We start from the raw sequence: 26,625 nt of genomic DNA, 5'->3' as shown, positions 1-26,625 counted from the left end.
AGAAATATTCATGCCTAAAAATTTCTTGACAACTCCCAAGTCTTTCATCTTGAAAACATTCATCAATTCAGATTTGACTTTTCCAATAGCAAAATCTGAGGTACCAGCTATCAATAAGTCGTCAACATAGAGAGCAACCATCACAAATGATTTTTCCGATTTCCTTGAGTACAAACAATACTCAGCACCGTTTCTAACAAAACCAAGAGACGACAATACACTGTGGATTCTCTCATTCCACACCAAGGGAGCTTGCTTCAATCCATATAAGCTTTTCTTCAATCTCAAAACCATTGTTTCTTTTCCCTTAACCACATACCCTTCCGGCTGTGTCATGTATAATTCTTCTTGAAGAAACCCATTGAGAAAAGCTGTCTTAACATCCATCTGATGAACTGCCATTCCATTCTTGGCAGCGATACTCAACATCAACCTGATAGATTCATAACGCACCACAGGTGAGAATGTCTCATTGTAGTCAATACCCTTCACCTGTGTGAATCCTCGAGCAACAAGTCTTCCCTTGAAGACTCCATTATCTTTCTTTGCAAAGACCCAACGACATGTAATTGGCTTTCTTCCTTTCGGCAACTTGACCAATTCATAAGTGGAGTTCTCCTTGTGAGCAGCTATTTCTTCGTCACAAGCGCGCTTCCATTCCACTCTTTCATCGCTCTTCATAGCTTCCTTGTAGTTTCCAGGAACATCAGTTCCTCCAGATATAGCGTCAGCTTCACCAGCCATGAAGCATGTAGCAACGTAATTCACAGGTTTGTATTCTAACAACTTGCTTTTGGTATCATCATTCAGTTCTGATTCTTCATCACAATCACTTGGCTCTTCAATATGAGGCTCAATTTTCGAAACCACCAAGTCATCATTGCTACTGCCATTTGGAACAAACGAAGTCAACTCTTCTGAATTTCTTGTATTCCTGAACTTCTTTCTTTGTGGTTTCTCAGTAACACTTTCCCTCTCTGAATCTGAGCTGAATGTGTCAGGCTGTTCTTCTATTTCAGCCAAAATACCAAATGGGTTTCTCTTAATTATACCCCTGGTTTCCTTGACTCTAGAACCTGATGATCTTTTTCTTTTCGTAGCAGTAACCAACTGAAAAGCATCATCATAAACTTTTGAGGGAATCAATTCTCCGTCCCCATACTCCTTGGTTTCAACCATAGTCATTTCAACATCCTTGGTAGACCCATCTCTTTCAGCTGGAGCTTCTTCACCAAACTCACTCATATCCGATACCATACTTTCATCATCAACTGAGATCCGAGACGCGGTTTCATCTTCATGGTATCCTGAACTATTCACCCTGCTGATATCAACATGAACCAATTTCTCATCCGTAATAATTGGAGCAGCAGATATTCCACCAACACGACCGCCGCCACCACCGCCTCCGCCAGAAACTCTATTCTCTTCTCCTGGTATAGCAGTGGAAGACACTTTCACATCTTGATAATAATACCTTGACTCATCGAAGTTCACTTGGGCAGCCGTAACAACTCTATTTGCTTCGGGATCAAACATCCTATAAGCACACCGATTTCTATCATACCCAAGCATAACACACATTTTCGAAGTAGCACCAAGTTTCCCATATCTCAATTTATGGGGAACAACAACATATCCAATACAACCAAAACAACGAAGATGATCAAGTCCTGGATTATAACCAAACCAACGACGATACGGAGTCTGAAAACCAATCACTCGGGATGGTGTTCTGTTGGTCAAATAAGCAGCAGTACGAACTGCCTCTGGCCAAAATTGCGCAGGCATGGATGCCCCAATCATCAAAGATCTTGTTTTATCTTGAATGGTCCGATTCATTCTTTCAGCAACACCATTCTGATAACTATGGTGTGGCACCGTCAACTCATGAGCAATTCCTTTTCGTCGCAAGAACGCGTGCAATTGGCCTGTAATGAATTCTCCACCATTATCAGTTCTTATGGTTCCAACTCTAAAGTCTTTTCCTTGTGACTTGAACATTGTCTCAGAGTAGTTTATGAAGTCAATAATCTGAGCCGTGCACTCGGACTTTTGAGTTAAGCATCGAGTTTCCACATACTTGGCATATCCATCTACTATCGTAAGAAAGTAGGCACTCGAATCAATCGAGCCATAGCTAAAAGGACCACAAACATCCATATGCAACAATTCCAATGGTCTCTTAGGTTTAGAACCATGACCCAACTTTGGTTTTTGGACTGTTCCTTTAGCAGCAAGGCAACAGTCGCATCGAATAACAGCATTGTCACCCAAGATTTTCCCTTTAACAAGCTTAAACATTTTGTTAGCTTTCTGTAAAATATTAGCACTTGGGTGTCCGAGTCTTTGGTGCCAGAGACCACCCTTATCAATACTGTTAAAAGCAACACCATTAGCATCAGTAGATAATCTGTAAAGCCCATTCATCAGAGGATCCTTGGTACCAATAACCTTCATTTCCGGATACATTTTCACTTTGTTTCCTTCAAACAATAATTTCGCACCATTCAGAGTAGCCTTGGAAACTGAAATCAAGTTGGCTTTTGAGTCTGGAACATAATAAGCATCTTTGATTTCAATATTGGTATTATCACGTAATTTGAACTCCGCAGACCCAATACCTGCAACAGCAACACCACCGCCATCAATCCCGGAGATCTCTCCTCCAAACGGTCTGATCGTCTTGAACAAGCTCTTATTGTTTAAGATATGTTGCGAGGCACCTGAATCAAAATACACCCTGGAGTTGTTACCATGCATTCCCATAAATGCATACCACGATGGTGATGGGTTTCTACCATCTCCAATCAACTTTTGTGCCTTTGGTGATTTGCAGTCTCTTTTAAAATGACCAGGCTTTCCACAATTGAAACATCTATATTGTTTCTTAACTGCAAACACCGGCTCAGTGTTATCAACATTAGCAGACCCAATAGATTTATCTCCAATAATCTCTCTTGTTAAATCTTGAACAAGACCGAGATCAACATTACCAACTGTTCTGCCGTTTCTAGATTCATACGCAGTCATGACTTCTCTAGAAAGGCTGTTACCAAATCCAGCCTTTTGACCTAAGCCCAAAAATAACGCACAAAGGACCGTGGTTCCGTCCATCTTACCAACCGTGTTTTTAAAATGATTAAAAGCATCAATAAAGTGTTCCACTTTTCCTTCTTTAGTTTTCAACCATTTGTTGTCCATTAAATCACAAATAATTCCCACAGCATTGGTAACAGTCAAAGTACCATAGGCCTCCTTGAGAAACATAAACAAGTTTCTGCCGGTACCATCGAATTCCGAGGCCTTAGTTAACGCAGCGCCTGTGATACTATTGAAAACAACTGTAGAAATAATTTCATCCATAGCAGCAACCAATTGCGCAACTTCGTTGAGGTCTTCCAGACCATCAGTTCCAGTTTCCCCATTGATCAAATAAGCATATAACCCAAGACCTTTCATCTTCATCTTGACACTGATCAATGTAAACCAATCATAGAAGTTTGATGAACCTTTCAACTTTTCATCAGCAGCAAACGAAGTAAGAGCATTTGAACTCATAACCTGTTGAAGTTTTGTAACCCTAGTTACAGTAGTCATTACCAATAACAAATACTATCAAACTATCCTTGTTATTATTCTTATTCTTCTTAACTAACTAACTATTTAAATAACAAAATATAAACTTAAACTATGGGGAGAGGCCCCATATTTATAATAAGACCAATATATATGATTTGTAATCATACATCCATCTAGAACATTCTAGATGATTAATCATATGCACAATGACTAATTATTAGGCTGAGTCATAATCACATGCAGATTATATATTGCTCAGCCATGGTAAATAAACCGTCTTATCCGAGACTCGAACCCAGGATCTATTCAACACATTGATACCCGTGTTAACCGTTGAGCCATCTGTACAAAACCCAATATATGACTTTGGATTGTCAACTCAACAGTAATAGGGGTAGGAACAGAGGTAGGGACAGAAGCAGGGACAGAATCAGGGACAGAAGCAGGGGCAGAAGCAGGGGCAGAAGCAGGGATAGAAGAAGTGGCCAGAGCCGAGGAAGTGACAGTATCACGGGCAGGGGTAGGTGAAGGAGGAATGTTGGCAGCAGAAGAAGTAGTATGATGTTGTGAGTTTACTTCTTGATGTCTGCGAGAAACACGGACCTGAGGGTGGGATGAAGGTGAGGCGAGGATCTTTTTGGAGACCTTGCTAATATGGGCCAGCTTGATGGCGCTAATGGCCGCGAACTTGGCGTGCTTCTTAGATTTACCTTTCTTGGACAATAATTCTATTGGTTTGGTTTGATGTCTGAGAGTAGCAGTGTGTTGGGTTGTAGAGGTTTCGAGTTCGTCCATGGATTGGTCTGCATCAGTAGAGAGGCCTTCCTCTAAAGCATCTTCCTCATTGGATGGGTAGTTCTTTTCCAAAGTATCGTCCTCATCAATAATTGAATCATCAACATTTTCTTCTTCATTTGCCAATAAGTCGAAAGGGTTTGAATGTGGTTTAGAATATTCTGGAGTAGCCGGTTTATTCAGTTTTATTTTTCTTTTTTCGACAGTCTGAAAACCATAGTTTAATTTGTGGTTTGGTTTGACTGCTTTTCCAGAATTTTGTTTCGGAGAGTGTTTTTCTGGATCTTCCGGATTCACAATAGGTGCTCTTTGTTGCTTTTTGAAATAACAATCTTTTGCCCTATGGGATAATTTCTTGCAAATGGCACAAGATGACGTCTTGCAGTCAAAACGAGTGTGTTCACGGGAACCACATGCAGTGCAGTGGACGCATTTCGTGATGACTCTGGAGCGGAAATTTTTGTCATTGAAGAGTGGAAGGGATTTTCCTGAGTCAATTTCAATATAACCATAAGTGACAATACTGGCAGCTTTGCTAGCTTCTTCCGTAAAGTGAACGGTGTTGATTGGAAAGAAGGATGATGGATCAATTCCGGATTCATTGAAGACATGGTCAAGAAGTTTTTCCCGGTTAAATTCAGTAAACTCGGAATTCATTTCAATCTCAATTAAATGGGATTCCTTATTCATTGTGTTTAACAAAGACCCTGGCGTGTAGGTATAATTTCCAACTGTAACTTTAAGGTGGATGTTAAGATATTCAATTAAAAGATTTCTGTCCTTCTTGAAGATATCAGAGCCTGTATCCTGAGGGTTTGGGATGAAGTTTGAGTTAAGGCAGATCTTCTTATTAAAAATAACCAAGTGGTTGGGGGCCCCTTTTAAGTTTTCCCTGATTATGATCAAATCCTTATCTGGTTCATTGGATGACTGTGTAATAGTATCAAGTTCTTTGGATAACTTAGTGAGTCCGTTTTTGATGGATTCCAAGTGCTTTTCAAGAGGAAACTCTGTAAAGATATCTTTTGGGATCTTAAAGTAGATTAAGATATCCTTAAGATGCTGTTGGCTCATGATAAATTCCAAGTAGTTCTCCAAGCTGATTCTAGAGTTTCTCAATCTGTTGAATTCGTTTGTCATATTAAAACTGGTGTAATTTTGGAAGAAATCTTCAATTTCCATGATCTTGACGAGTTCCTCGCGTTTTTCTTTGGATTTAATAATAGCAGGATTGGAGGTGGAGAACAATTTTCCTGATTTGCGTTTCTCGCTTATGGCATATTCCAATACGTCGCGGTGCTTAAAGTCAAGGATTTTGATGTGACTTGCCCATTTGAAAGTTCTTTCAAATTTCATCAACACGTTTTGGAAGGATGGATCATTGGTGTTTGTAGTGACTCGAGGTGTGCGCTTGTCTCCAGCGGTGGCTTGAGCATAGGTTTGGATTGGTCTTGTCACATTGACAGCTGGAGCCACCGGATTGGAGGCCGTAGTTGGAGAGGCGACAGTAGAAGATGAAACAGAGGGAACAGGAACAGAAGGAACAGAAACAGAAGGAACAGAAACAGAATTTTTTTTTGGGTTTTGAGAATTTTCGATTTTTTTTTGGTTTTCGGAGTTTTCATTAATAAAATCAGTAGAAATAACGGCTTGGGTTGGAATAACAGGATTATGCATGTCAATGTCAGTGTCACATGCTGCATGAGAATTGCGATCGCAATCAACTGAAGAAACATTAATTGCTGGAGAGGTAGTTGGGGTAGAAATGGCGTTGGAATCCATGTTTTGGTCCGCTTCAGGATCTTCTGAAGCAGTTAAAAAGGTTTCAACAGTACTATTAATAGTATTGTCGGCTGCATCAGTAATTTCTTCATCGGAATCTTGATCTTTAGCTTGTTTGTTTATGTTTGCTATCGGGATCGGGGTTTCAGATGTTGCGCCAACATCCAATGAAGAGCCCAAAGAAACCGGGGTTTCAATGATTGGGGGATCATTAGTAGGGTCGGTGGAGTAGTTTGGAGTAGCTTTATTACTATTTCTAGTGGTTCTCATGATAAAATCAGTTTTTATTTATTGCTTTTTTTTTTTTCCTTTTGGACCGTTTTTTTTTTTAAAGACAAAATTCAATATATTAATTAATTATATAACTATATATCTCATAAACTACTTAATGTAGTTTGAAAATTAAAGTGTTAAGGGAAAACCATTAATGGTGAAAAACCCTATTATTGAGAAAAAATGTTTTTATGCGTTTTTAAGGTTTTTAATTGTTGTTTTTTTTTTGATTTTATTTTTTTTTTTGATTTTATTTTCTTGTTTTTCCCCACCTATTTTTTCTTCTCCGCTTAAAAGATATTGCTTTCAAGCAAGAAGATCATTGAATCAACCGTTGGTAACCAGGACTCAACCCAGCCATGATCCAATAATATAACATAAACATCACGTTGCGTGGATGGTTTAGTGGTAAAATTCAACTTTGCCATAGTTGAGCCCCGGGTTCGATTCCCGGTCTACGCATTACAACTTTTTAGCACTTATTTTAAAGTTAATTTGCTTATTTTTTTAAGAACCAACAACTGGAAGCTGTTGTTTTTCACTAATAATCAAGCTTGCTTTTTAATTCATGTAAATAGGTTAAGACTCAGGAGAAGCTAGCACCCGAAAATGTTTGCTTATCACCGCTGGAATGTAATTCTATTGTTAGAATTCTACAGGTCTGCAAAGTACTTCAATATATATAAAGACGAAACAAACGCACTCATGTATAATAACAAACACTTTAGATAATAAAGTTAAGTATAAGGACAGTAGTAAGGGCAAACAGCACGACAGCTAGCAACCTTAAACCAATAATGACTGTAAATATAATCTTGATAGCAACGACTATAATATTTATTAGTAGAGATCTAATGATCTGGTTCCTAGTATATGACCTACAGACCCCTTGATTGTAAGATCTCGAACTTGTGACAACAGAGCGCACTTTTATCAGAAGAGGTAATTATTGTACTTAGGTGTCCGGCGTTTTTCTTGTCGGAAAAACATCGCTCCACCATAGTACACAAAATTACATGAAGTACCCTTAAGTTAAGTGATATATAAAAACGAACTATTGGAGGTTGTACTTTACTTAAAGCTACATTGCAACACTAATTTATTTTAAATGCCCCCATTATTGTCAATTGAACAAAAAAGAAGCCAACATTGACTCTACAGCTTTTCGAAAAAAATGCGAATTCTGTGGATCGAACACAGGACCTTTAGATTACAAGACTCAGATAAACCTCGCGGTAAATACTTCAGTCTAACGCTCTCCCAACTGAGCTAAATCCGCCAAAACAAGTTTCCGATACCGGGAGTCGAACCCGGGTTTGCTCGGTGAAAGCGAACCGTGCTAGCCGTTACACTATATCGGAAGAGTACGGTTGTTGTTATATTATTGGATCATGGTTGGGTTGAGTCCTGGTTACCAACGGTATGGTACCATACGAAACCATGATCTGCATTACCTCATCGAGGTATCACTTTATGTCCCACCGCTTATCTCTTATCCTTGTCGTATCGCCTTATGTTTAGCCTTTTATTCCCAGAACGGGTCCAACACCCCATTATTAGTTTCAATCATTTTATTTATTTAAGGATTCAACATTCCTCTTGTTTTCACCTTTATTTAGTTTAAGAGAAGGATCATCTTTGTGATCACCTAATTTGAATCTTCTTGGTCGAGAACAATCATCGACAAGAAGCAGAGTGTAACATTTGGTAGCACCACTAGGTTTAAAATGAATAACGCGGAACGCGAAAAGTTGTTGTTGAACAACATGCCGGTCTACGACGGATCCGACGACCTATCATTGATTCTCTCTTGGATGGATCACTTTAAGATTATTATGCCCAAACTATCCGGATCCCGAGAGGAAAAACTCCTTTTGATTTCGGTGAAACTCCGGGGGGATGCGATGACCTGGTATGCGAAGTTTTTAGCCACGGCTGACGAAAAGTCAACCGACTCCGATCTCAGTGACATGCTCACCAGTTTCAGAGCCTACTTTTTACCTGCAAACTTCCAGCAGATGCTTCTCAATCAACTCGCAGAATTGTCACAAACCACGTCCGTCAACGCCTACAATCGGAGCTTCGACCGTTTGGTTAATCAATTAGACAACCCAAACCCCGCCCATCTCTTGGCCACCTACATACAGGGGCTCAAGAGAGACATGAGAATTCATGTTGTCGCTAAGGAGCCCCGCGGTTTTATAGAGGCTCAACGTTATGCTGACATCCTCGATATGGCTTCTTTCGGCGCGCCCTTGGCGATGAAGGTTTTTGCTGGTACTCGGACCCAACCATCATACCGATCAAGCATGAGGGAGACCCCTCCGAAGAGGACCCGTATCAACGCATTACCTCAATCTCAAGGACCTAGGGGTCCAAGAGGCCCAAGAAGGGTTTTGCGCTGCTACTTATGTCAGGAGGAAGGACACATGGTCCATCAGTGCTCAAAACTTCGTGATGCTCAAGCCGCCATTAAATCTGCAGACTTAAGGGACGAAGAACCTTTCCAAGATATTGCCATGGTTGAAGGGCCAAAAAACTGGTAAGCCGACACAACCCAGAGCCCGTTGTGTTGGCTAGTATTACCACTACTGCTGACCCTCTCAACCTACCCCTCATTACTATGAATGTTAAGGTAGGTTCAATCAATGTAACCGCCCTATTAGACTGTGGCGCAACTGCTAATTACATTAAAAAGAGCACCATGGAAAAGTTAGGACTACAAGAAATTCCGTTAAAGAGAAGTCGTCGGGTGTTTGACGCCTTTGGGAAGCCACATGAACGGTTGGCTTATTGGTCCAATGTTGACATGTGTATATCACGCAATACATGTCAGATCGATTACAACTTCAGAGGGTTCGTCACCCAGAACGTAGATCAGGAAGTCATTTTAGGACTCCCTTTTTTTATACAATTTTATCAGGAATTGTTACCATTATTTCAAGAAATTAAAGAGAACAAAAATCAAACCAATAACCTGCTTACTCTAAATCTCCTATCAGCTGAGGAGACTAACCGGCTCTTAAAGAGTAAGTCAACTGAATGTTATTTGGCTTTGGTCAAAATGGTCGCGGATGACCACGTGACTACAGAACAAGAAAAAGTTCGAACTACAAAAGAAGAAGAAATTTTTAAACAATATGCAGACGTTTTCCAATTGAAGTTACCAGAAGGAGGATCTAACTTCACCAGAGTCAAACACGAGATACATGTGTTGAGCGACTCCAAGGCACCATTCAAAGCTCCATACCGACTCTCACCTCAAGATCGAGCCGAGCTCAAGACGCAGATTAATGAACTACTCCGGCAAAAGTTAATATTTCCGGTTGCGTCTCCTTATGGAGCCCCAGTGCTTTTTGTTAAGAAGAAGGACGGAACGAAACGGCTCTGTGTGGATTACCGAGGCTTAAATGAGATAACTATCAAGTCAAGATTTCCACTACCAAGAATAGATGACCTACTCGACCTCATCAAGAACGCCAAAATATTTTCCAAGCTTGATTTGGTTTCCGGTTATCATCAAATCGCCATCAGCCCAGCTGATCGGCACAAAACCGCCATGGTCACGCCGTTTGGCCAATACGGTTGGAATTGTATGCCGTTTGGCCTCACGAATGCTCCTGCCACGTTCCAACTGGCTATGAATGAATTACTTTTACCGCTTGAAGAATTTTGCGTCGTCTACTTAGACGACGTATTGATTTTCAGCACAAGTGAGGCCGAGCATCGTAAGCATATTGATGTTGTGATATCTACCCTCCAAAAAGCTGGTTTAATTATTAGCAAACGCAAATCAGAATTCTTTTTGGCTAAAGTCTCGTTCCTTGGTTACCAGATCGATGCCGCCGGTGTTCATGTGGAGCCTGGGAAAATTGAAGCTATCCAACGATTTACGGTATCCACCCCGGAAGAAGCTCATTCTTTTATAGGATTAGCCAGTTATTACCGCCGTTTTATTGAGCACTTTGCCGAATTAGCCCGCCCTGTCCATCAATGTGTCAACGGGAAGATAGAATACAGTGACGAGGTAAAGAACGCGGTTGGCGAGTTAAAGCGGAAATTGATTTCTGCTCCGGTCCTTATGAATTTCGACAGTACCAAGCCACTCCGAGTCACAACCGACGCCTCTGGTTTTACTTTAGGCGCCGTGTTGGAACATGTGGCCCCGAATGGAAAAACAGAGGGTGTGGTGGCCTACTTTTCGAAGGGCCTTATCGGGGCTCAACTTAGGTACCCAGTCAGGGAGAAGGAACTTTTAGCCATCATTGAGTCATTGAAGAAGTGGCGTCACTACCTCGTCGCTCCATTTGAAGTGGTAACTGACCATCATTCCCTCACCTACCTCAATTCCGCCAAGAATGAAGGCAATCAAAGATTGCTCAGATGGCAAGATTTCATTGCGGACTTTAACTTTACGGTGAAATACCGTCCCGGAGTTACCAATAAAGCTGCTGATGCTTTATCGCGAATGAAAATCAATGCCATGACTATTGACTCGGTTGGTGAAGACGAATATAAGGCTGATGCTTATTTTTCCGAAGTATGGAAGGTCCTTGACGGGGAATTGGAGTGTCCGAAAGAACTAAAATCCATTATTCAACGGTATCAGTTTGCTGAGTTGGCAGGACGCCGACAAATCATTTACCAAATGACTCCGATTGACAAACCCCGGCTTTGTGTGCCTGGAGGGAAAACCAGATACCGGTTATTGCAAGGCGTCCACACGGCCGAGGCTGCGCTTCATATGGGTACGACCAAGATGCTATATCAGTTACAGGAGAGTGGGTTCTACTGGCCTAAGATGCTTAAGACTATTGCCCTGTTTGTCAAGAAGTGTGATATTTGTACGAAGGTAAAACCCACGAATAGACGCCCGGAGGGAATGCTACAAACCCCAACGATTCCTGCCCAGAGATGGTCTAACCTTACTATGGATTTTATAACAGGTTTTACTCCGAGCCGCGGTTTCGATTCAATATTCGTGGTGGTGGATAGACTTACCAAAAGAGCAGTGTTCGTGCCTCATAAGAAAACCGATGATGCCGAAGCGGTTGCTAATTTATTTATGGATTATGTTGTCCGAGACCATGGCCTTCCAATGTCCATCATTTCTGATCGAGACCCACTCTTCATCAGTCACATGTGGAAGACCCTTACCAAAATGTTAGGTGTTTCCCAGGATCTCTCCACCTCTGGCCACCCCGAGACAGATGGCCAGACCGAACGACTCAACAGGGTATTGGTTCAATTGATGAGAACGTTGGCTGCTTCTCACGCGATTGAATGGGCTAAGTACTTGGGCATGGCACAGTTTGCCTACAACTCTCAGTACCAACTGGCTATTAGAACCACACCGTTTTTTGCTGATTTGGGCTATCATCCAAGATATTGGCAAATCATTCATGATATTCCATTGGCCACCGCGATTGGTGATGACTCTATGATTGGGGGGTACGAATTTGTTCATCGGCAAGAAAGGATCTTGGAATCAATTCAAGTACAATTAGCCGATACTCAAAAGGAGACAACAGCGAAGGTGAATAGAAAACGCTCCGACGTGGAATATAAGGAAGGAGAATATGTGTTATTACACCGCCACGCGTTCAGAACAGCCCGAACTAGCAAGCAAAAGTTCTTACCGCCATTCCAAGGTCCGTATAAAATCGTCAAGGTACTAAATAACACCGCCTTCCAAATCCAAGTCTCAAGCAGGAAGATAATTACTGCCAATATACAATGGGTGAGGAAATATCACGCTATCCACATGATACTACCAGAAGTGGAAAGCGACCCGTGGTACAAGGAAAACATATCGGAAATCCAAATGATTGTTGATCTCGAAAAGGACTACGCCCTTGTCATGTACCCAGGGAAGGCAGACCCAGTGCCTGTCCCCGAAACTTGGATCCGTTTAATTCCTCATGAGAAACGGATTACACTCCTCGACGAGCTTGATGACTTTTTGGCTAACAATAATGATCGAGACGACTCATTCTCCGAGGGGGGATAATGTTATATTATTGGATCATGGTTGGGTTGAGTCCTGGTTACCAACGGTATGGTACCATACGAAACCATGATCTGCATTACCTCATCGAGGTATCACTTTATGTCCCACCGCTTATCTCTTATCCTTGTCGTATCGCCTTATGTTTAGCCTTTTATTCCCAGAACGGGTCCAACACCCCATTATTAGTTTCAATCATTTTATTTATTTAAGGATTCAACATTCCTCTTGTTTTCACCTTTATTTAGTTTAAGAGAAGGATCATCTTTGTGATCACCTAATTTGAATCTTCTTGGTCGAGAACAATCATCGACAAGAAGCAGAGTGTAACAGTTGTTGTAGTATGGTTTGAGCTATTGGTTATAGGCAATGATACACGTGTTATATATAAATAAAAACTGATTTTATCATGAGAACCACTAGAAATAGTAATAAAGCTACTCCAAACTACTCCACCGACCCTACTAATGATCCCCCAATCATTGAAACCCCGGTTTCTTTGGGCTCTTCATTGGATGTTGGCGCAACATCTGAAACCCCGATCCCGATAGCAAACATAAACAAACAAGCTAAAGATCAAGATTCCGATGAAGAAATTACTGATGCAGCCGACAATACTATTAATAGTACTGTTGAAACCTTTTTAACTGCTTCAGAAGATCCTGAAGCGGACCAAAACATGGATTCCAACGCCATTTCTACCCCAACTACCTCTCCAGCAATTAATGTTTCTTCAGTTGATTGCGATCGCAATTCTCATGCAGCATGTGACACTGACATTGACATGCACAATCCTGTTATTCCAACCCAAGCCGTTATTTCTACTGATTTTATTAATGAAAACTCCGAAAACCAAAAAAAAATCGAAAATTCTCAAAACCCAAAAAAAAATTCTGTTTCTGTTCCTTCTGTTTCTGTTCCTTCTGTTCCTGTTCCCTCTGTCTCACCTTCTACTGTCGCCTCTCCAACTACGGCCTCCAATCCGGTGGCTCCAGCTGTCAATGTGACAAGACCAATCCAAACCTATGCTCAAGCCACCGCTGGAGACAAGCGCACACCTCGAGCCACTACAAACACCAATGATCCATCCTTCCAAAACGTGTTGATGAAATTTGAAAGAACTTTCAAATGGGCAAGTCACATCAAAATCCTTGACTTTAAGCACCGCGACGTATTGGAATATGCCATAAGCGAGAAACGCAAATCAGGAAAATTGTTCTCCACCTCCAATCCTGCTATTATTAAATCCAAAGAAAAACGCGAGGAACTCGTCAAGATCATGGAAATTGAAGATTTCTTCCAAAACTACACCAGTTTTAATATGACAAACGAATTCAACAGATTAAGAAACTCTAGAATCAGCTTGGAGAACTACTTGGAATTTATCATGAGCCAACAGCATCTTAAGGATATCTTAATCTACTTTAAGATCCCAAAAGATATCTTTACAGAGTTTCCTCTTGAAAAACACTTGGAATCCATCAAAAACGGACTCACTAAGTTATCCAAAGAACTTGATACTATTACACAGTCATCCAACGAACCAGATAAGGATTTGATCATAATCAGGGAAAACTTAAAAGGGGCCCTCAACCACTTGGTTATTTTTAATAAGAAGATCTGCCTTAACTCAAACTTCATCCCAAACCCTCAGGATACAGGCTCTGATATCTTCAAGAAGGACAGAAATCTTTTAATTGAATATCTTAACATCCACCTTAAAGTTACAGTTGGAAATTATACCTACACGCCAGGGTCTTTGTTAAACACAATGAATAAGGAATCCCATTTAATTGAGATTGAAATGAATTCCGAATTTACTGAATTTAACCGGGAAAAACTTCTTGACCATGTCTTCAATGAATCCGGAATTGATCCATCATCCTTCTTTCCAATCAACACCGTTCACTTTACGGAAGAAGCTAGCAAAGCTGCCAGTATTGTCACTTATGGTTATATTGAAATTGACTCAGGAAAATCCCTTCCACTCTTCAATGACAAAAATTTCCGCTCCAGAGTCATCACGAAATGCGTCCACTGCACTGCATGTGGTTCCCGTGAACACACTCGTTTTGACTGCAAGACGTCATCTTGTGCCATTTGCAAGAAATTATCCCATAGGGCAAAAGATTGTTATTTCAAAAAGCAACAAAGAGCACCTATTGTGAATCCGGAAGATCCAGAAAAACACTCTCCGAAACAAAATTCTGGAAAAGCAGTCAAACCAAACCACAAATCAAACTATGGTTTTCAGACTGTCGAAAAAAGAAAAATAAAACTGAATAAACCGGCTACTCCAGAATATTCTAAACCACATTCAAACCCTTTCGACTTATTGGCAAATGAAGAAGAAAATGTTGATGATTCAATTATTGATGAGGACGATACTTTGGAAAAGAACTACCCATCCAATGAGGAAGATGCTTTAGAGGAAGGCCTCTCTACTGATGCAGACCAATCCATGGATGAACTCGAAACCTCTACAACCCAACACACTGCTACTCTCAGACATCAAACCAAACCAATAGAATTATTGTCCAAGAAAGGTAAATCTAAGAAGCACGCCAAGTTCGCGGCCATTAGCGCCATCAAGCTGGCCCATATTAGCAAGGTCTCCAAAAAGATCCTCGCCTCACCTTCATCCCACCCTCAGGTCCGTGTTTCTCGCAGACATCAAGAAGTAAACTCACAACATCATACTACTTCTTCTGCTGCCAACATTCCTCCTTCACCTACCCCTGCCCGTGATACTGTCACTTCCTCGGCTCTGGCCACTTCTTCTATCCCTGCTTCTGCCCCTGCTTCTGCCCCTGCTTCTGCCCCTGCTTCTGCCCCTGCTTCTACCCCTGATTCTGTCCCTGCTTCTGTCCCTACCTCTGTTCCTACCCCTATTACTACCTCACCTCATTCTACCTCACCTCATTCAGCTTCCCCCTTCTCAAAACATCCAACTATCCTGGAAAACTTAGACAAAATGCCCACGCCACTGGAATCATTTACTCCCCGGCCAATGAAGCTTCTGTCAAAAGAACAATCTTCCCCCCTGGAGGATAACAACAACGAAATAAATTCACCTCAATCAGATGGCTCAAATGTCACAAAAAACGCCTCTCATACACAAAATGAGTAAACTATCGATCATTAGTCAAAACATCCAAAGATTGAGATTGGATGACTCCAAAATTCTCCATCTATCAAACCAATATAACATTTCAATGTTTCAAGAACTTAATCTTGGCGAGGACTTCCTCTTCCAACACCAAAACAAAAAAATTTATAAAAATACTCCATCATCCCGCACAGCTATTATAATTGAGGACCACATAAAGGTCGTTGATCATTCATTGCTAACAATTGCAGTACTGAGCCAGCTCCAGGTTTATATCACAGATGCCATTATTGAACAAGATGCCAATAACTGGCTTTGGCTAATCAATATCTACAACCCATCTGCTGATTACCAAAAACAAATCCTCCTTCAAAATCAACTCTCCATCACCCTCCAAACCCAGCTTACCGCTCTCAGAGCGAGAAGCAACAATAAGACCATCAACATTATTCTCGGAGGTGACTTTAATAATTTTGTCAATTCAAGAGACTCTGCTAACTTCCGTTCTCGCGAACAAAGATCGTCCGAGTCGCTTAAAAAGCTAATCAAAACTTTCAAGCTAGCAGATATCTATGAACATCCAAAATTGCACCAGATTAAAAAGAATTGGACTAACCAATCCACCACGGAAGAAAGTAGTCGCAGAATAGATCGTTTTTATATCAGTCAGTCCATGATCTCCGACAAAAACAGATTTCATATTCAAATGTCCCAACAAAACTATCTAAAGTCTTCTTCAACTCACGATTCTATTATTCTTGAAATCAACACTCAACCTCATGCAATGACTTACATCCCCCAACATAATATTATTAAAAATCATATTATTCAATGGCTTCTGAAGATCAAGTTTCCACCCACTGTGAACTCTACTTCAGACCTCATTTCCGAGATTCGCTTGAAGCTGAATTTTTTGACGATGGTACACAAGAAAATAACAGAAAATACTGATGAACCAAATTATTATGACCACATAAGAACTAGGTTCCACCAACACTCCAGACCTCGCCCAATCAAAGCCCTCAAAGCTTCAGATGGCGCTTTATTGACATCACAGCAAGACATGCTTCTAGAAGTAACCAATTACTATCAAAAACTCTACGATGGATCTCGTGGTTCAAAGAGCTCGGAAAATATAGAAAGGTTCATCAACGCCTCCTTGGGAGATCAGATACCACTAACCAACACTGAATCCAACAACTTGAACAAACCAATCACCATGACAGAATTGGAATATGCAGTTACTGAATCCAATACTCAATCCGCCCCCGGGGTAGATGGTATACCATACGGCGTTTATAAGTCTCTCTTTCCTCAGATAAAACACATACTTCTAAAAGAATTTAACCAAATTCTTTCTTCAGGGGAAATTCCATTCAACTATCGAACCATAAAATTCACTCTCATACCAAAACCAAACAAAGATGTTCAAAAAGTGGAGAATTACAGGCCCATAGCATTAATCAACACAAATTTGAAACTCTTTTCCAGCATCATCAACGCCCGTTTGCTCCCGTTCTTGCAAAAAATTATCGGCCCAAATCAAGTTGGTTTCATACCTGAAAGATCCTCCTTCTCTAATATAACAATTTTCGGTGACTTGCTTTCCAGTTTAATATCCCCACAAGACAAGCCACATGTCAATCATTCTACTAACCACCGAATCATGCTTGCTGACTTTGAAAAGGCTTTTGACCAGATTTCCCATCTATACCTTAAAATATTACTTCGAAAACTCAATTTTGGAAAAATGACGGAAACTATTCACGCTATCCTTACCAAAGCCCTCGGAACCATTTGCCTAAATAACATTACAGGCCCTTCTTTCCCATTAAGAAACGGAACCCTTCAGGGCAACCCACTTTCACCAACAATTTTCGCGTTAGCCCTTGAACCTTTTCTAAGAGCCATCCAAAGATTAAATAAAGGATTCAGTTACAACCATAAGATCCAACCAAACATCATCCCCAGAGTCAAATACCTTGCCTATGCAGATGATGTTACCTTATTCTTGAGAGATCATAATGACTTCAAAAACACTATGAAGATAATTCAGGCGTTCGAACAAGTCAGTGGTTCTAAATTAAACAAAAGCAAATCCAGATTAATTGTTCCATGCGATCAAATACCATTCCAGTCCGACTTCCAAATAGATATTGCTGACAATAATTATGAAACCCAATATCTAGGCGTTAAAATTGGGAACTCGAGTCAAACCTGGCCTAATACTCTCCAAAAAGACATCAGCACCAAATATTACATGACCAACATGAGTTCACTACCAATATCAAGTCAAATAGTCGGATATAACACATATATCTTGTCTAAGCTATATAACACATATATCTTGTCTAAGCTATATTACCACGAGATTCATGCACCTATGCTTCCAGACCAAATAGATTTGCTAGAACAATCCATCAAAAACCAGGTGAACAAAAAACTGAAAATCTCCATGGACACTTTAAAAACAAGCCCATTGAAAGGAGGATATGGCATGGTGGATATCAAAAGCCAATTGAGCTACCGCAAGGCAAAAATCTTTCAACAACTCTTTCTCAAATCTTTAAACCCATATTGCCAGTTACTCCGATTCAAGCTCCAACTAGCAATAAACATGATCATCAAACAAAATCTATCCGAGGAAGAGCAGTCGATACAAGGATATATAAAAACCCAATACTGGTGGCGGTTAATATTGGGTGACCAGATCAATATCAAGAATAAGAGAGAAAGCAGGTCCATACTCAACCAGGTTATAAATCTTCCAATGTTTACCACAGCGGAAAAATGTGCTTTTGTAGCTTGGTATAAATTATTGTCCAAACCAATATCTCAACAACAAACATTGAGCCCAATGAATATCAAACACTCAGACCTTGCCAAGTCCATTCAAGACGGTATACCAACTATCTATCAAATGGAGATCCCAAAACTGGTCATGGAGTTTGAACACAAACAGGGAAGCAAGAAAAAAAGAGCCAGAATTGATAAACATAAATTATCCACCACTTTAACCAATATCCAAGAAGTCACCCAAACGAAACAAAACTCTTTCTGGAAGAGACTCCACAAATACCAACATAATAGCCCTGGTTACTTTGAAAACATACACATATTCCACTTAGGTGCTGAACAATTTTTTACCAACATAGAAAATGTCACTATTGCGGGCTCGAAACCGTCTCTCAAGACCAACAACATGAATCACCAGAACTCCAAGTCAAGATCAAAATGACCCATTTCCTAATTCAATGCCCATTATCAACCGAGTTATGGTCAAGATTGAATATCCCAATTCCATTAGCATGGAATAACTTAATCGCTCCCAATCATTCAGAATCAACAATCAAAAAGATCGACCGCTATCTATGCTATCAACGCAAACTCTCACGCCTAAGATATCATAACCAAATTGATTGGAACACATCAATTAACAACTTGATTTATATCATTACTACTGGGAGCTGAATAGTCGATCAAAACAAAAAAGAAAAAAAAAATTAACAAAAACAATAACAAAAAAAACATTTTATTTAAATACTAATAATTATCACTAAAGGGTTTTTCACCATAGGATATAGTTTTCCCTAACATATATAATGAGCATTAGCTTATAAGATTTTACATAGATATATATAATTATATATTTATTAATAAATCGAACTTTGAAGGAAAAAAAAAAAAAGTTATATTCATAACTTCTAAGGAAATTGAATCATTGGTATTCTCAATGTCATCCGCTAGTTCAAGTAATACCACCCACCAATAATGAGTTTTGATATATTCATCCTTTGGTGATTTTGTTGGTGATGTTTTTTGAATGATGTTATTGATACTTGATTGGATTTTAAAACGTAATATCTGGTTATATTTAGTGTGACTATCCAAAAACAAATCCTGGAAAATTTTGGCTCTTCGGTGTTGGAGTTGAGACTTTAAATCAATCATTGAGAAACCGCCTTTGTTGTTGTGTGTCTTGAGTGTATCCAAAGAAATAGGTGTATCTTGCTTGACCAATAACTTAATCGATGTGTCAATTTGATTCAACTGATTGGGTAACAAAGGTTGGTGTAGTTCTTTGTAATAGAACTTGGATGCAATATATGAAATAAAAAAACGTAATAAAAAAAAAAAGTGGAGATAAAATGAGTATTAATAATACCAAAAGAATTCCAAAGCCTTCCAACTACTCCACTGATCCAACAAATGATCCACCTTCTCAAGAAACCCTGGTTTCTTCTGATATTATCGTTGACTTAGATCATGCAAATCCCAACGCAACCGATCAAAACAATGTAAACAAACACGGAAATGAACCACATTCAGACGAAGAAATCACTGAGGAAGATGACAATACTTTTTTAAGTACTGCTGAAACCTTTGCAGCCCCATCTAATACCATAAATGAGGCCTCTAATGCTGATTCTGATGTTGATATTGCCCACCGCCCAGCCCCGGAAATTAATGTTTCTCCAGTTGATTGCGATCGCAATCTTGATAGTGCAGGTGACACTAGCGTCGACATGCATATGTCAAATCAAGCCACCATTGAATCTCAAGGAGATTCACAACCTTCTGTTTCTATTGATTTTGTTACTGAAAACTCTGAAAACCAAAAAAAATTGAAAACAACAAAACCCAAAAAAACTCTGAAAACCAAAAAACCCCAAAAAAAACTAACCCAGCCCCAGTTGCTGCTTTCAGCAGATCCTACGCCCAAATCGCCTCGGGCTCTAAAGGCGCATCCCAACAGGGGACTCTGATTATGAACACCACCTCCACTTTTCAAAATGTTTTAGCCAAATTCGAAAGAGTTTTTAAATGGGCTAAATATCTCAAATCAATCAAGTTCGAACACCAAGATGTCCTTGAATATGCTATTAATGAAAAGGGCATGAGGGGATCACTTTTCGGATTTGACACACAAAAAGTGGAAAATGTTGAAGAGAAATATCAAGAATTTGTCAAAATCTACACCATTGAAAAGTTTTTCAAATTTTATACAAATTCCCATTTAATTAATGAATTCTCAAGATTGAAACAATCTAATATTGCAGAGGAGGATTACATTAAATTTATTATGAGCCATCAAGATAAACAAAAAATCATGATGTCATTTATTATCCCACCTGAGCTCTACCGGAAGTATGAGCTTGATGATCATTTGAGTACAATAAAGGATGCCTTCCAAAAATTAATCGATGTTAAATTAACCAACATTGAAACTGATTTGAATGATAATGATGATATCAACTTCATCAAGAAAGCTTTAATTGAAGCTCAAAACTACTTGTTTATTTCAAATGAAACTATTTGTCTCAAATCCTCACTTATCCCAATATTGAAAGGTCAATTACAAACTAAGAATGAAAAGTTACGTAATGCATTTATTGATTTTGTCACTAGCCATTTAAGTGTTGACATTGAACAATCCACTTACAAGCCACGCATCAATATCAATAAGAATGATAAAGAAATCCAATTGATTGAGATAACAGCCTTGGAAACAACCCCCGACTATTTTGTCGATGCTACCATCAAGCAAGCGCTTGACCTAGCCCAAATTGAACCAACATCATTCTCAGTGATTAAAAGTGACATGACTAAAAGACCTAACGAGGAGCTTAAAAATCGTTACATTTATGGTTACTTGGAAATGGAACCAGGAAAACAAATCCCGGTTATTCACCAAGACAACATTGTTTCTAAAGTTATTACTAAATGCTTACACTGTATCAATTGTGGTTCAAGAGAACACACCAGATACAATTGCAAGCAAGCATCTTGCGCGATTTGCAAAAAGCCTAGCCATGTAGCTAAAGACTGTTACTTTAAGCGGCCAAAGAAAAATGTTACAGATGATCGTCATGAGAACCCCAAACAGAAGCAAAATCAACCACCAGTGATTGAAGTTCCTTCTACCGAGTTCACCATGGTTCATGGTTCATCTAGATCCAGACAGTCAAAACCACCACAAAATGAACTGAGCAATTTATGGAAGAATCCATTCCACCAATTGGGATTAATATCCAAAGAAAGAGATGATGATTATGAAAATATTCAAACTACCACACCAGCTATCAACAGAAAGCATCAAATCACCCCTCCTCCGGTTAATCAAGTTAGAAAGGCCTCCAAAAAGAAGGCATCCGTCAAACCAAAGAAAATCCTTCAAAGGGAGAAACCAGCTGAAACCAAGCAAGAGTCAGCAAAACCAGGAATTAAGTTGAATGTGTTTAGATCCCATCCAATTACCCCAAAATCTAATCAAACCTTGTCCAACCCAACTTCTACCCCAGCTTCTACTCCAAAATCTACCCCAAAATCTACCCCAAAATCTACCCCAATCTCTACCCCAATTTTGACCAAAATTAACACCACCAAGCCTTCAGCACCAAAACCATTTGTACCAAAATCTATTAAGTTAGTCATTAAAGACCCACACCCATCAGTGACATCAAAACTGGCACAAACTGGCTCTAAAGAGCCAACCCTGTCTGAATCAAGTGCAGAACCTGATAATGATAATGACGAAGAATATGATGAGGAGTATGAAAATGATGGAGAATACATCTATGATGCAAAAGACGAATATGAGGATTCAGAAGAATATGAGCAGGATGAAATGCTACTGGGTGATGAAATTCCAGTACATGAGAAAACAGAATTAACACCAACCAATGATGATTTGTCAACTCTGGAAGCTGATGCAACCAGAAACAAACAGACAAATCAAAATTCCAATGAATAAACATAATGATTATTAAAATCAATACTCAAAATATACAACGGAGTCGTATCAGCGACCAGTTGGTAATAAGTTTCACCCAAAAATCCAATGTGTCTTTGCTCCAAGAACTAAATCTATCAGAAGACTTTTCGTTTCAGTTCGATAACAAAGTCATATACTATAATTCAACCTGTTCCAGAACAGCAATAATTGTTGATGATTCTATTCCAGTGTTAGGATCCAAATTAGCAGGTATTACTGTCCAACATGAACTCCAAAAACACATCACGGATGTCTTAATTGAATTAGAAAATAACCAAGCACTCTGGATTATAAACTTGTATAATCCAAATCAATACCAAAAGCAAAATCAGATCCATGATCAGCTCAAACTCAGTTTACTTGCCCAACATCAGAATCTTCAAACTAGATTCCCAGGAAAGACAATCAACATCATGTTAGCTGGTGATTTTAATAATTTTATTGATCGTTCGGACTCCCTAAATTATAGAAGCCGTGAAGACTCAGTTGCTGAATCCTTAACTAATCTCATTACTTTGTTGAACTTGAAGGACTCATTCAATTCAATCAAACATAACATCAAGAAAACATTCACTAATAAAGCATCAGAATTAGGGAAAAGCCGGAGATTGGATAGGTTCTATATCACTGGGAGCTTCTTAAAAAACAAAGAAAACAAATGGAATATGACACAAACAAATCATTTTGGGAAAAGATCCACACATGATTCAGTTACAGTGGAGTTGACTTTAACTTCATCCAAGGCTTACTATAATATGAAGAGATATAGATTAACCGATAGAATCATTAATGTTCTCAGGCACCAATCTATAAATGAAGATATCCAAGGAACCGATGAATTAATAATTGATATTAAATGCAAAGCAGAAAAACTCAAACACATGTTGAAAAAAGTGAAAGTGCCTGAACTTGATAAAGTGACGGAATATTATCAACATATTAACCAAGTTTTCCACCAATATCAAGAACAACGCCCAATAAAACAGCTAAAAGATGTAGAAGGGACACTAGTTCAATCTCATGAAGAGATAATGAAAATAGCAACTGAATATTATATGGACTTGTTTGATGGAACCAGAGGAACAAAGGACACAAAAAAAATACATAAATATCTTCAGGACGTGATTCCAACCCAAGGAATATCTCCTGAAGAGAAGAGAAAAATGGATTCCTCCATAACAATGGAAGAACTCAAACTGGCAATTGATTCGGCAAATTTGAAGTCCACACCGGGCATAGATGGAATCCCATACAAATTTTATAAGGAATTATTTCCCCAAATCAAACACATCCTTCTTCAAGAATTTAACCACATTCTAACTGAAGGAAATTTACCATTCCACTACCGAACTATACTCTTTAACATCATACCAAAGCCTGGAAAGTCAAAAGAAAACATTGGAAACTATAGGCCGATAGCCCTTATCAACACTAATCTTCGATTATTATCCACAATAATTAATAATAGGTTGTTGAAGCACTTGCCTGATATCATAGGGGAAGATCAAGCTGGTTTTATTCCAGGCCGGTCATCGTTCTCCAACATCACCATTTTCAGAGAAATGTTAGATAGTCTAATTCATCCAAAAGATAAAACGCATATAATACCAAATCCACAAAAGCTGATACTAATTGTGGATTTGGAGAAAGCGTTCGATAGGATATCTCACGAATATATGGAACAACTATTGTCCCATTTAAATTTTGGAAAAAAATTAGCCAAGTTAATCATCAACATCCTCAAGCAGACAACGGGATCCTTATACATCAACAACATGACCGGCCCATTATTCAATTTAAAAAATGGTACCCTCCAAGGTAATCCGTTTTCCCCTTCATTATTTGCATTAGCAGTAGAACCTTTACTACGATCTATCAAACAGAATACCAGAGGCCATAGTTACCAAGGAGATTTGATACCTGAAGCATATAGCAGTCAACATTATCTTGCTTTTGCTGATGATATCACAGTTTTCCTCAAAGATAAAAGAGATTATTCCAAAACAATGAAATGTATTAGACTATTTGAAAAATTCAGTGGCAGCAAACTCAATGAAAAGAAATCCCAACTAATCATACCAACTGATACTTATCCATTTTTGACACCATTCCCATTTGAGATTGCTGATGAAAACTTTCAATTGACATATTTGGGGATAACTATTGGGCCATCAGTGACATTTTGGCCGGAAACATTGCAGCGTGACCTCTATATCAAGTACAAGTTATCAAACATGACCAGCTTGCTGATTCAATCAAAAATAGAAGCATTCAACACATATATTGCATCCAAGTTCTATTACAAAGAACTACACCAACCTTTGTTACCCAATCAGTTGAATCAAATTGACACATCGATTAAATTATTGGTCAAGCAAGATACACCTATTTCTTTGGACACACTCAAGACACACAACAACAAAGGCGGTTTCTCAATGATTGATTTAAAGTCTCAACTCCAACACCGAAGAGCTAAAATTTTCCAGGATTTGTTTTTGGATAGTCACACTAAATATAACCAGATATTACGTTTCAAAATTCAATCAAGTATCAACAACATCATTCAAAAAACATCACCAACAAAATCACCAAAGGAAGATTATATCAAAACTCATTATTGGTGGGTGGTATTACTTGAACTAGCGGATGACATTGAGAATACCAATGATTCAATTTCCTTGGAAGTTATGAATAGCAGCACATTCTCAGATGCTGAAAGGACAGCGTACTGGGATTTCAGAAAAGTTCTTGGTATAAAGAAACGTACAATCAGGTTGAAGCCAATGAAGATTGGAATTGAAGATTTGAAAAATTCAATTGAAAAAGGGATTCCTGAAAAATATCAACAACACATTCCAATTAGAATTAAGGATTTTGACCATACTAAAGGAAGTAAAAAACAACGGGAAAAACAAGATGTGAACAAGATGTCAAAAACACTCATGGACATTACTGGGGTGAATCAGAAACAAGTTGATAACTTTTGGCATAACCTCAAAAAATTCAACCAACATTTCCCGGGGAAATATCAAAATATTCACATCTTTCATTTGGGCATTGAAAATCACAATTACGTAAATAATCATTGTGACTATTGCAGCAAAAAATTAACCAGATATGATGAACCCCAATATGCCCCAAAGGAAATCCAATTTGAAATCATGAAGCACCATCTTATTGAATGTCCATTGGCCCAGAAACTTTGGAAAAAAATTGACTTGAATATCCCATTAACCTGGCAAACAATCATTACCCCTGCCACCAACATGAACGAAACCAGAATGATCGATAGATATCTAGGTTTCCAACGAAAATTATCAAGATTGAAATCCAAAAGGCATTTCAATTGTCATATGGCCGTTGATTCAATGATCTTCTTGCTTGAAAGCAATATCTTTTAAGCGGAGAAGAAAAAATAGGTGGGGAAAAACAAGAAAATAAAATCAAAAAAAAAAATAAAATCAAAAAAAAAACAACAATTAAAAACCTTAAAAACGCATAAAAACATTTTTTCTCAATAATAGGGTTTTTCACCATTAATGGTTTTCCCTTAACACTTTAATTTTCAAACTACATTAAGTAGTTTATGAGATATATAGTTATATAATTAATTAATATATTGAATTTTGTCTTTAAAAAAAAAAAAAGTTATTTTTTTCACAATAATAGGGTTTTTCACCATTAATGGTTTTCCCTTAACACTTTAATTTTCAAACTACATTAAGTAGTTTATGAGATATATAGTTATATAATTAATTAATATATTGAATTTTGTCTTTAAAAAAAAAAAAATGCTCATAACCATAAGCTCATAACCATTAGTATATAATTATAGTCGTCGATTATGAAAAGTTTTCAATATATATGATCTCTGGTTCTTCAGAGAGTATTACTAAATCAATCCTAACCCGTGACTAACTACATCTAGTATAGTCGCATCGTAATATAACACGGTTTTTGTTATATTATTGGATCATGGTTGGGTTGAGTCCTGGTTACCAACGGTATGGTACCATACGAAACCATGATCTGCATTACCTCATCGAGGTATCACTTTATGTCCCACCGCTTATCTCTTATCCTTGTCGTATCGCCTTATGTTTAGCCTTTTATTCCCAGAACGGGTCCAACACCCCATTATTAGTTTCAATCATTTTATTTATTTAAGGATTCAACATTCCTCTCATTTTCACCTTTATTTAGTTTAAAAAGGATCATCTTTGTGATCACCTAATTTGAATCTTCTTGGTCGAGAACAATCATCGACAAGAAGCAGATTGTAACAGTTTTTGTTACAATCAG

The 26,625-nt window shown here is 38.7% G+C and overlaps 2 protein-coding genes across 2 annotated transcripts in view; one reads left to right on the top strand and one right to left on the bottom strand. All coding sequences in view use genetic code 12, as the record gives it.

Moving 5' to 3' along the window:
• Nucleotides 1-5,733, bottom strand: part of DASC09_042010 (uncharacterized protein) — a gene marked incomplete at both ends in the record, with an annotated part of 33,109 nt that extends 27,376 nt beyond the window's left edge. The window contains one exon of the mRNA XM_064997800.1: nt 4,021-5,733. Within this exon, the coding sequence (XP_064853872.1) occupies nt 4,021-5,733 (1,713 nt within the window). The remainder of the gene's footprint in view (nt 1-4,020) is intronic.
• A 7,385-nt stretch (nt 5,734-13,118) lies between these two features.
• DASC09_042000 (uncharacterized protein) lies at nt 13,119-15,046 on the top strand (the record flags this gene model as incomplete). Its single annotated transcript, XM_064997799.1, has 2 exons — nt 13,119-14,985; nt 15,033-15,046. The coding sequence occupies 2 exons, from the start codon at nt 13,119-13,121 to the stop codon at nt 15,044-15,046; spliced, it is 1,881 nt and encodes a 626-aa protein (XP_064853871.1).
• Nucleotides 15,047-26,625: the final 11,579 nt, after the last annotated feature.

Source organism: Saccharomycopsis crataegensis, assembly GCF_037102585.1.
Source record: "Saccharomycopsis crataegensis DNA, jcf7180000000084, whole genome shotgun sequence".
NCBI classification, from domain to species: domain Eukaryota; kingdom Fungi; phylum Ascomycota; class Saccharomycetes; order Ascoideales; family Saccharomycopsidaceae; genus Saccharomycopsis; species Saccharomycopsis crataegensis.
This window is presented reverse-complemented; position numbering and strand designations above follow the sequence as displayed.